The sequence below is a fragment of the Mirounga angustirostris genome, unplaced genomic scaffold, assembly GCF_029215605.1.
Source record: "Mirounga angustirostris isolate CCGP_5_RB_7025 unplaced genomic scaffold, mMirAng1.0.hap1 SCAF_3, whole genome shotgun sequence".
Classification (NCBI taxonomy): domain Eukaryota; kingdom Metazoa; phylum Chordata; class Mammalia; order Carnivora; family Phocidae; genus Mirounga; species Mirounga angustirostris.
Window position 1 is genome coordinate 163,549,092 of NW_026991711.1, and position 12,025 is coordinate 163,561,116.

At 36.9% G+C, this 12,025-nt stretch overlaps 2 protein-coding genes across 15 annotated transcripts in view; one reads left to right on the plus strand and one right to left on the minus strand.

The window, feature by feature from the left end:
* Positions 1-12,025, plus strand: part of ABI2 (abl interactor 2) — a 169,210-nt gene that overhangs the window by 21,964 nt on the left and 135,221 nt on the right. The window lies entirely within an intron of this gene.
* LOC123838931 (transcription initiation factor TFIID subunit 12) lies at positions 3,195-4,217 on the minus strand. Its single transcript, XM_045868166.3, has one exon. It carries the CDS (start codon positions 4,121-4,123, stop codon positions 3,638-3,640), a length of 486 nt encoding a protein of 161 aa, XP_045724122.1. The 5' UTR covers positions 4,124-4,217; the 3' UTR covers positions 3,195-3,637.

The window sequence follows — 12,025 nt, forward strand, 5'->3', positions numbered from 1 at the left end:
TATTAATTTACTGGGTGCTTGATCTTTATTTATCTTCCTATAAATGTTCTTAAACTTTATTCTTGAATGCAGTTAAGTTACTTGGAAACTATTTTATCTTTTTGTGCCTTTCATGATTTGTTTGGTGTAAATAGTGGGTTTTTTAGTCTGGGCTAATTATTCCCCACTACTCAGAAGGCAAGACCCTCTGTGTAGTGTAACCAGTGAGTTGGGAGCTTTTCCATTTTGGCTGGTAGGATGATTCACTATTCCATGACTTGTAGGAGGACCAGGCACTCTTCCTTATAATCCTCTTGGCTGATTCTCTCTGCACCCTTGGGTAGTTTTCTCCTATGCATGCACTGGTCAGTATTCTGCTGAATACTAAAAGGAGACCCTCTGCACATCTCTGGATTTCTCTGTGCAACACTGTGTTTCTTTTGACTTATGAACTGTATTTGCCTTGGTCTTCCCAGCTTCTTGTCTCTGTCTACTGAACTCCCAAGTTCTGCCAGCTCTACCAATAATATCTATTTTAGCAAAATTCTTTTCTTCTTCCAATCCAGGATCCAGTTTGGGATTTCTTATTGAACTTATTTGTCATGTCATTTTAATTTTTAGAACAATTCCTTAGCTTTTCTATATTTTCACTGCATGGACATTTTCTAAAGGTATATGCCAGTGTTTTGTTTTGTTTTTTTTTTCCCTTTTGATTGTCCCTTAATTTGAGTTTTTCTGATTGTTTCCCTATGATAACATTTAGTTTATGCATCTTTTTATATTAGGCAATAAGTAGTGATAATAGGTTCTCAGCACAGTGTTTATATTAAGAGTGTGTACCATTATTGGGATGTTAAATTTGACTACTTTCAGCTATGTTTGTCATATTTCTGTTATGTAAAGATACTTTTTTCCTTTTTTAAATGATTTTCTCACATTGCTTTTCATATCCATATATGATTTTTGCCTGAAACATTGAAACAGTTATTGCTTTGGTAGTTGTAAAATGATGATTTTTATAACTGTCATTTCTTTATGTACTCATTTGCTATTTGATTGGGGAATTGAGAGGGGACTTGCATTCTGTTCGAGCTGTGGTTTGTGCTGGCCAGAATAGTGTGGAAACACTAAGTTTTTCTGTGGCAGTGTTGCATTGTCCAGTTACGAGCTTCGTAAGTATTGAGTGCTAAGATGTAGTACATATATTTTTTGGAAGATGCACATTTACTAAGTGAGGGGTTGTAGATCCAACAGTAATTATGTGCCGATATCCTGATTATAGCATAATAAGATGGTGTGTTTCTCAGATTAAGAGTTCCAGTGGTTGCTTTCTGTTTATTCTCACATCTCTGATTATGTTAGATGTATCTGTTCTGGGTGGGGCAATTCTGTGATTTTTGTTATGGCCATGGTATCTGGAGGTGCATCCTAGAACTTATTCCTCTCGTGTTTCCTATTATTTGGGAAACAGTGCCTTGTACAAATTTCTCAAAGTGAATGTGGCACTGTTCCCCTTCCCCCCAGCTTTATTGAGATATAATTGACATGTAACATTCTGTAAGTTTAAGGTATACACTTGATGATTTGATACATGTATGTGTTATGAAATGATTACCACAACAGGGTCACACCTCTATCATGTCATATACCTACTTGTTTTTTTGGGAACAGCAGTGAGCACATTTAAGATTTACTCTTTTAGCAACTTTCAAGCATATAATATGGTATTTTAACTGTAGTCACCATGGTGTACATTAGATTCCCAGAACTTAATTCATTTTAGACCTAAAAGTTTGCACCATTTGATATCTTCCCATTCCCTCCCTCCCCCCCTTCAGCTTTTGGCAGCTACATTCTATTCTCTGTTTTTACAAGTTTGGCTTTTTTAGATGAGTGAGATCATACAGTATTTATCTCTTTCTGTCTAACTTATTTCACTAAGTATAATGCCCTCCATGTCCACCCATGTTGTTGCAAATGACGGGAATTCCTTCTTTCTCAAGGCCAAATAGTATTCCTCTGTGTGTGTGTGTGTGTGTGTGTGTGTGACATTTTCTTTATTCATCTGTAGATTAACACTTAGATTTTTCCTTATCTTGGCTTTTGTGAATAATGTTTCAGTAAACATGTGAGTGCAGATACCTCTTTGAGATAGTGATTTCATTTTCTTTGGTTATATACACAGAAGTGGGAATGATAGATCATTGGGTATTTCTATTTTTAACTTTTTGAGGAAACTCCATCCTCATTTTCCATAGTGGATGTACTGATTTACATTCCCAGCAACAGTGTACAAGGGTTCTCCACATCTTTGCCAACACTTGTTATGTTTTTTCTTTTTGATAGTAGCCATTCTAGCAGGTGTGAGGTGATAGGTCATTGTGATTTTGATTTGCATTTTGCTGATGATTAGTGGTGTGTTGAACACCTTTTCTTGTACTCTTTGGCCATTTGTGTATCTTCAGAAAAACATATATTTAATTTCTCTGCACATTTTTTGTCCAGTTGTATGTGTTTTTGCTCTTGATTTGTATGAGTTCCTTATATACTTTGAATATTAACCCCTTATTGGATATATGATTTGCAGATATTTTCTCTCATTCTGTCAGTTGCCTTTTCATTTTGTTGATGGTTTCTTTTGCTGTCTGTAGAAGTTTTTATTTTGATGTAGTCACACTTGTTCCTTTTTACTTTTCTTGCTTGTGCTTTTAGAGTCACATCCAAAAAAAAGTTCTGAAGATCCACATCAAGGAGCTTTTTCCCTGTGTTTTCTTCTAGGAGTTTTATGGTTTTAGGTCTTATATTTAAGTCTTTAATCCATGTTGAGTTAATTTTTGTGAGTGGTGTAAGATGGGGTCCAATTTCATTTTTCAATATATGATTATCCAGTTTTCCCAGCACTATTTAATGAAGAGATTACCCTTTACCCATTGAGTACTCTTGGCTTATTTGTCAAAATATTGGTTGATTGTAGATGTGAAGGTTTATTTCTGGCTCTTGATTCTGTTCCATTGGTGTGTCTATTTTTAGATCAGTATCATAATGTTTTGATTACTATAGCTTTGTAATATAGTTTAAGGTCAGAAAGTGTGATGCTTGGGTTCTTCTTTCTTAGGTTTGCTTTGATTATTTGGGGTCTTTCATGATTTCACATGAATTTTAGGATTGCTTTTTTTATTTCTGTGAAAAATGTGGCACTATTTCTTTTTTTTTTTTTTTTCGATTAATAACTTCTTTATTCTGGAAAAGCAAATGAAAGTCATATTTATATAAACACTGACATTACAAAGTACAGGGAAAAGGGGAAGGGAGAAGAAACACAAACCTCTACAAATCCTGCTAATACTGTCTCACCAAACAAGACCATAATGCTTTGCCCCATATTCAATCACTTATATAATAAACCACAAATAAAATCTTCTCTGGAAGATACATCGTTCCTCTTTGAGACGGCAGGGAAAAGGGACTGGAAGTTGGGGTAGGAGGCTTTATTCTTTTGGCAGATCCTCTCAGTCATTATAGATATTGCTGCACTGTTAATAAAAAATATATGCTTCTCTGTAAAGCATTAAAAAAAAAATCCAAGGATGAGATGGCTGAGGTCTCAGCTCAAGTATCTCCAAGTACATTGTTGTCCATTCCCTGACCTTCCCGTGTGTTATTTCTTGGTTGTTTTCCGGATCAGTGCCATTCTCTGTTTGTGGGCCTCTGTGGTGCAAGCCTTTTTGTAGGGCCGGATTTCTTCAGAGCCAAATCCTGGGATCCACATGTTCCACTGGCGTTCTAGATGCAGCTGGACATCTTTCACCTCCAGGGTGCTGGACTTGCGATGCCGAGCAAGCTGGCAGGCCGCTGTCACCACACTCTCAATAAAATCATCAGCAATCTGCAGCAGCATCTCCTCCACATCTTCATCCAATTGCTCATTAGGATCCACTTCTCTTACTAAGTCTTGTAATTTCTTCTTGGTCAATACCTGATTGTTTTCAGGGCTGAGACGCCCTCCTGTCCCAGGAGGACCCGGTATCTTTACCACTGTAGTGCTATTGGCCATGGAGCCTTGTGGAGGGGTGCTGGCTGGTTCTGGTTTTATGGATGAGAAATTGGAGAGGTTGATTAGGGCTGAAGGGCCAAACTGGTTCATAATCTGCCGAGCTTTGGACTTCAGCTCATAGAGCTTATCGAGATCCTGTTTCTTTTTGGAGCTGTGAGGACCAAGGCCAATCAAAGGCAGCAGCGTCTATCTCCCCATGATATGCGGAGACTGCCCCAGTGAAGCGTTCGTCTCAGCAGCCGGTCCGACTGCTGGGCCCTCCCCCTGTGGCACTATTTCTTATAGCTGAATCTGAGTGAAACACCCCCTGCTCCCGAAGACCTTGCATAATGCTCACTATTTAATTGAACTGTCATTGTGCTTTTTATTTCCCTTGCCAACATTGTGATACTTGGTAGATTAGTATTAAGACATTTGTCAGCAGTCTTTGGGTGTGGAGAGAAACTGTGATGTATTTAAGTTTGTTCTGTGCTACTGCTTATTATTTTTGTTAGTGAAGTATAACTAGCATATTCGGGTGTATAACATAATGGCTTGATATTTGTATATATTGGAAAACTATTACCACAGTAAGTGTAGTTAACATTCATCACCATACATAAAGAATTTTTTTTTCTTTTGGTGAGAAGTTTTAAGATCTATCTTAGCAACTTTCAAGTGTATAATACAGTATTATTAACTATGTTTACCATGGTGTACATTCCGTTCTTATGAGTTAATTTATGTGCTACTGATTATTGGATCTCTAATATCTCTCTTGCCTTTGAATTAGAGTGTAGTGGTGTCATTTGTTTTTTCCTATTTATAAGGCAGAGGTGGAGGAGCATGGTTGAAAGGCCTCTGATGACTTACCTAGCCTGTTGGGCCTTCTATCTTGAAATTTTTATTTTTAAGATTTTATCTGTTAGAGCACAAGTGGGGAGGGGGGTTGGGGAGAGCGGCAGAGGGAGAGGAACAAGCAGACTCCCCACTGAGCGGGGAGCCTGACATGGGGCTCGATCTGAGGACCCTAACATAATGAACTGAGCCAAAGTCAGATGCTTAACTGACTGAGCCACCAGGTGCCCCTTCTGTCTTTAATTTATATTTACATTTTTTTTTTTAAAGATTTTATTTATTTGACAGAGAAAGACACAGCGAGAGAGGGAACACAAACGGGGAGTGGGAGAGGGAGAAGCAGACTCCCTGCCGAGCAGGGAGCCCGATGCGGGACTCGATCCAGGGACTCCAGGATCATGACCTGAGCCGAAGGCAGTCGCTTAACCAACTGAGCCACCCAGGCGCCCTATATTTACATTTACAATCATCTGTGCTTTAGTATTTTTCCTCATTATGGACAACTTTTTTTTTGTAGGTAGAAAAGCATAAATACGAAAAGGGAGATCAATCTGTAAATAATTGTTTCAGTGTTTGTAATTGTAGTTATAGATTATTTCAGAAATGTCGAGAAAATACACAGATTCTCAAATGGCCTCATTTTGTTAGATTTGAGTTTAGTATTTTCAGGTTTTTGTTAATCCATATATAAATAAAGCCAATTAAGAATTTAGATGTATTTCAGGGTGCCTGGATGGCTCAGTCATTTGTGTCCAACTCTTGATTTCTGCTCAGGTCATGATCTTAGGGTGGTGAGATGGAGCCCTGCATCGGGCTCCATGCTGGGTGTGGAGTCAGCTTAAGATACTCTCTCTTCCTCTCCGCCTGTCCCTCCCCCCTCTAAAAAAATAATTTAGATATATTTCTAATTTCCTGTGACTTGAAATGCCAAGTGTTACTGTTGATTTGTTATTTTCCACATGTTCCTTACGTTAATGATAAAGCTTTGTGTTTAATCTTTGTTTAGAAAGAATCTTACCTAGTAGTGTAATGTTACCATCTCCCAATTGCAAGTGGAAGACAGACATTGATATTATTGTTCATAGGAAGAGAAGTTAATCTTTATTTTTTATTTATTTAATTTTAAAGATTTTTGTTTATTTATTTATTATTTATTTGACAGAGAGAGAGCACAAAAAGGAGGAGCAGCAGGCAGAGGGAGAGGAAGAAGCAGGCTCCCCGCTGAGCAGGGAGCCTGATGTGGGGCTCGATCCCAGGACCCTGGGATCATGACTTGAGCCGAAGGCAGCCTCTTAACTGACTGAGCCACCCAGGTGCCCTGGATAATTAAAAAACATTCCAACTGGGCCAGCAATTGCTTGCAAATAGTGACAATATATTGTAATGAAAAACTAAAGAACCATATAATTTTTTGTGAATAAGTATTTTTTTAAGCATTGTTTTATTTTTAAAATTTTTGTTTCATTTTAGTTTTTAATCTCTATACCCAACCTGGGCTCAAACTCATGACGCCAACATTAAGAGTCACCTACTCTACCAACTGAGCCAGTCAGGTGCCCCTTTGTATTTTCTTTTTTTATGAGATGAGATTGCTTGTGATAAAAATTTGCTTGTAGGGGCGCCTGGGTGGCTCAGTCGTTAAGCATCTGCCTTCGGCTCAGGTCATGATCACAGGGTCCTGGGATCAAGCCCCGCGTCGGGCTCCCTGCTCCGCAGGAAGCCTGCTTCTCCCTCTCCCACTCTCCTTGCTTGTGTTCCCTCTCTCCGTGTGTCTCTCTCTGTCAAATGACTAAATAAAATCTTAAAAAAAAAAAAAAGATAAAATAAATTCTCATCAGGCATAAAATTAAAAAAAAAATTTGCTTGTAATGCAACGCTCTGTGGACTTTTCCACAGAATAGTTCTTTTCCAACTACTTATCTTTGAGAAATTTAGTGTTGCAGACACAAAGCAGAGAAGTCTGTCAAATGTTATTTTTGTGTTTGGCAACTTTTTCAAGTTTGTGCTAACAAAAAAGAATACTTTGTTGTATCTTTGAGGGAAATAATTCTACTTGTGACATAAGGAACTAGTAAGCATTGTGAGGGATATACATGTTGATGGCCGAATGAATACATCAACTATAAGAAGGAATGTGAGGAGTGGAGAAATAGTAATCTCCTATATTTTGGGTTTATCCATTACTGGAGCTGTATAATCGTTAATACAGCACATTTCTTCTTTTCGTAGTTCCTATGGTCTTTGATTCCTCTGTCTCCATTATCTTTGGTTAAGCTATATGTATTTTTAGCTTAAGGGGATGTAAACTTGTGCTCTTTTTTCTTATCCCATCTTTCTGTTTTTTTTTTTTTTTTTTCATTTAACATTTTTGTGTTTGAGAGAAGTGACGTTGACCTATAAAGGAGACAATGAGCTACCTTACTCTGGGGAGAGCAGTTTATAAGATAGTAAACTGCTGGCAGGAAGGAGGACATCTTTTGTGAAATGTCATTCTTTCACATTTTCATCTTGTAATCTTACAGTATTAGCTTTAAAATTGACCCTGTTTACCCTATACCTGGAGCCCTTCCTTGGTTTTGCTACCCCACTTCATATTGCTAGAGTAGATTTTAAATTTATTCAGCCATTCATTTATTATTTACTAAACTTCAGTTTGTTTTAATTTTGTTTAGTATTCCTTTACTTAGGTAGTATTTTTTTTTCTCTTGAGTATGAAATGGAGTTTTGCTCTTTAAATTGTAATTAAGACGTAGTGATTGCCCCAAGGTGTGCATTAGGTACTTTTATTGTTGATAGTTTGTTTAGAGGCCTTGCAGTTCCCTCAGAGAGTAATAAGTCATTATGTAAAAGGTAAAAAAAAAAGTGATGAGTTTGTTCTGTGGCCAAACCATGGAGGAGAGTTGAGTGGAAAACTTTTTGTAGATGAATATCATGAGATCTAAACTTCAATTCTAGTCCTACATCTAGTAATTATTTTTTTCTTCTTTTTTCATCTGTAAATGGGAAGGATGACACCCTCTTATTTTATTCAAGTTTTGTTCATAGATCAAAAGTGCACTGGTTTTCAACTAATAATCTTTTGTGTGAGATTCTGGTGGTGTAGGGAATTAAAAAGAAACTAATAATAAGCAGTGATTCTTGTTCTCAAGATATGTCTAGCCCTGTTATCGCATAATAAGGATCCAGCACACAACCATACCATTCCTAAGTGGCATGATGTAATTACTTCCCAAGGAAAAGTACAGTGGGAAGTTAGAAGATAGTTCAATCCAGCAGACATTTAAAAACCTCCACCATGTTCTAGCCTTTCTGGTCAGCGAAGAGAACAAACGTAGGACAGTAGTTCCTGTGTTAGAGCTGGGAAAAGAAATTACGTAAGGATTGAAATTCTACTTTTGAAATACTTTAAGTTTATTCTGAACAAACTGTATTATATAACATCTAACTATTACCACTCTTTGGTTTCAAACTGGGTGTTATAGTTGCTTTTAGTTATTTTATGTTGGTAATGAATTTTTGGTTTGGCAGTTTAAGGCCTGATAGTTGTGACAGGAACATTCACATGTAAGAGTTATTGTTTTGTAATGTTTTCAGAATTCTGCAACTTGGATGCTTTCTAGATACTTAGGATTTTGTATTAACCAAGTGATTATATATTAACATGAAGGAGAAATGATCTGAAAGAGAAAAGGCTTAGTAACTCCATCCTAAGTAAAAATAATGTCATTAAGGTTCAGTCTAGTACTTTTATGTTTATTCATTCTTGGTGAGTAATAGTCTCCACATTAAACATGAAAAGTTCTTTAAAACTCAATCATTATTTTAATTGGTCTGAAGCATGCAGGAAATAATTTGCTTAAGAAGTAGTGGTAAAAAATATGCATAATTTAGACACATGCCTTTTATAGGCTGAAGTGACTATGGAAGATTTTTTTTTACATGTTTAATTATAAGTTGTGTGTTGACAGGATAATTAAAAGTTGTATGTTAGTAGATTTATGAGCCAAAATTTAATGACAGTGAAACTAAGTTACTGGAACTCTTTTCTCAATATTTTTAGCTCAACAGTAATTTAATATTATTCCATCAGGTGAAGTAAGGAATTTCTTTTAGTTTTAATTTAAGAAGTTAAAATTAGGGGCATCTGGGTGGCTCAGTTGTTTGAGCCTTCCACTCTTGATTTCATCTGAGGTTGTGATCTCTGGGGTCATGAGATCAAGCCTCACATCAGACTCTGCTAGGCAGGGAGTCTGCTGAGATTCTCTCTCTCCCTCTGCCCCTCCCCACCATGTATATCCTCTTTCTCTCTCTCTCTCTTAAAATAAGTCTTTTTTTTTTTAAAGTTAAAATTAAAGAACTTTTTGTTTTCTGGACCATTTGGAAATAAATTGCTAACCTAATGTCCTATCACTGCTAAAACACCTGAGTGTGTTTTTCCTAGAAACAAGAACACTTTTTTATTTAATCAGAAAATAACCATCAAAATCAGGAAATAATATCTTTTTTGAGTATTCTAGTTGACGTGGTTTATTTCTCTATAATCTTAGGACTAGAACATTAAGAACTTAGAGAAATATATCACTTTATATAGAAGTAACTATTTTTTTTTACGAATTACTAATTTACCTTTATGACAAACCAAATTAAATAAAAAAAATGAAGCCAAAAGTTCTTAAGAATCATACAACGTTGAAATTGACAAAATCATTGTGGTCATATAGTCTATTTCCCACACTAGCATGCATAATGTGTAAAAAATTTGTGTTGTAAAGTGGATACTGCAAAATGTGCCTCCTTTTGAACCTACAAGCCATAGTATAATTTTAAATTTTCTGGGATGTCTTGTAGTAAAGAAACCTGTTTAAACTACCTAAATGTAGGGGTGCCTGGGTGGCTCAGTCGTTAAGCATCTGCCTTCGGCTCAGGTCATGATCTCAGGATCCTGGGATCGAGCCCCTCATGGGGCTCCCTGCTCCGCGGGAAGCCTGCTTCTCCCTCTCCTGCTCCCCCTGCTTATGTTCCCTCTCTCGCTGTCTCTCTCTGTCAAATAAATAAATAAAATCTTTAAAATAAATAAATAAATTACCTAAATGTAGTATTTCATAAAATATATTAGTCCTTAAAACTATTTTTGCATGCCCAACAGCTATTAATAAATACTATAGCATAGTCTTGGAAATACTGTTGTAGTTCATTTTCTTTTTTAATAGATGTTGAAGCTTATGTCCATAGAATTTGAACATTCTTTCTTTTTTTAAGATTAAAAAAAATTTATTTGAGAGAGAGAGCACATGCGCGCATGAGCAGCAGCAGTGGGGAGGAACAGAGGCGGAGGGAGAAGCCGACTCCCTGCAGAGCCGGAACCCGAAGCGGGGCTCGATCCCAGGACCCTGAGATCATGACCTGAGCTGAAAGCAGACGCTTGACTGGCTGAGCCACCCAGGCGCCCCTGAACATTCTTTTGAAGTCATTTATCCTTGGACCACAGCTTTTGGACTTTCATCTGAGTTTTTATTCAGAAGTTTTAAGCGAAGGGTGCGTTGGTGGCTCAGTTTAGCATCTGACTGAATTTTGTCTTGGGTCATGATCTCAGGGTGTGAGAATGAGCCCCGCCTCAGGCTTTGCGCTCAGCAGGTAGTCTGCTTGAGATTCTCTGTCTCTCTCCCTCTTCCCCTTCCCTCCCCCTGCTTACACACACTCTCACTTTCTCAAATAAATCTTAAGGAAAAAAAAATCTTTTTAAGAAAAGTTTTAAGCGATTACAGTCCCAAGTGTTTGGCAATTCTTTGCTACTCATAAGTTTGTTTTTCCTCCCCTTCCAACCCCATACTTCCCACATGGTTTAAAACAAAAGTCCATTTCTTGCTCTTAGATGGCCTGCTCTGAATTTAGGCACCTTCTGTGGCTCTGCTGCTGTTCAGTATAGTAGTCACTGGTCATCTATGGCTATCTTTTTTGAATTGTGATCTATTTTACATTCCATAAAATTCACCCACTTAACTACAGTTTGATGGGTTTTAGTATACTCAAAGATTGTGCAGCCATCACCACTGTCTGATTCTAGAACATTTTCATCACTCCAGAAGAAACCCTTTGTTACTTTCCCATCCCCCTCCTCCTCTGTCCCCTGGCAACCTCTTGATTTTTCTGTCTCTATGGGTTTGCTTATTCTAGGCATTTCATATAAATGGAATCCTACCATATGTGATGTCTTGTGTCTGGGTTCTTCCATTTAACATGTTTTTAAGGTTCACCATGTTGTAGCATGTCAGTACATCATTCTGTCTTTTCTTTTTAAATAATAGCTTTATAAAGATATAATTCACATACTGTGCGATTACTTCTTTAACATGTAAAATTCAGGAGCTCTTAGTGTCTTTACAGATCTATGCAGCTATAACTACTGTTAATTTTACAACATTTTTATTACCTCAAAAAGAAACCCTGTACCCTTTAGCTATCACATCTTATCCCCTAGCTATTCATTCAGGTCTAAGCAACCACTAATATATTTTTTGTTTTTGTTTTTTTGCTTCTTCTGGACATCTCATATAAATGGAATCATGTACCATGTACCTTTTTGTGTTTTTTCATTTAGGATGTTTTCAAGGTTCATCCATGTTGTATTATGTATCTGTGCTTCATTCCTTTTGATTACTGAATGAATATACTATATTTTATTTATCCATTCATCAGTTGATGGCTTTCTGTGTTGTTTTCACATTTTTGCTATTATGAATAATGCTACCACACATACAGAACATATAACACTATACATATATAAGTTTTCCTATGGGCATATGTTTTTACTTCTCTTGAAATGAGAATGGAATTGCTAGATCATATAACTCTATGTTTAACTATTTGTGGATCTGCCAGATTGTTTCCAGGGTAGTTGTATCCTATTGTATGAGGACTCCAGTTTGTCCACATCCTCACTGACACCTGTTATTGACTGTCTTTTTGAGTATAGCCATCTTAATAGGCATGAAGTGGCCTTTTTGTAGCTTTAGTGTTCATTTCCCTAACAACTAGTGATGTTGAGCATCTATTCATGTACTTTTTGATCATTGGTATATCTTCTTTGGAGAAATGTCTGTTCAAACCTGTTGCACGTTAAAAATTAGATTGTCTTTTAGTTGTTTAATTGCAAAA

Coding starts and splice junctions, on each gene's coding strand:
- LOC123838931 (XM_045868166.3), bottom strand. CDS start 4,123: ATGAACCAGTTTGGCCCTTCAGCCCTAATCAACCTCTCCAATTTCTCA.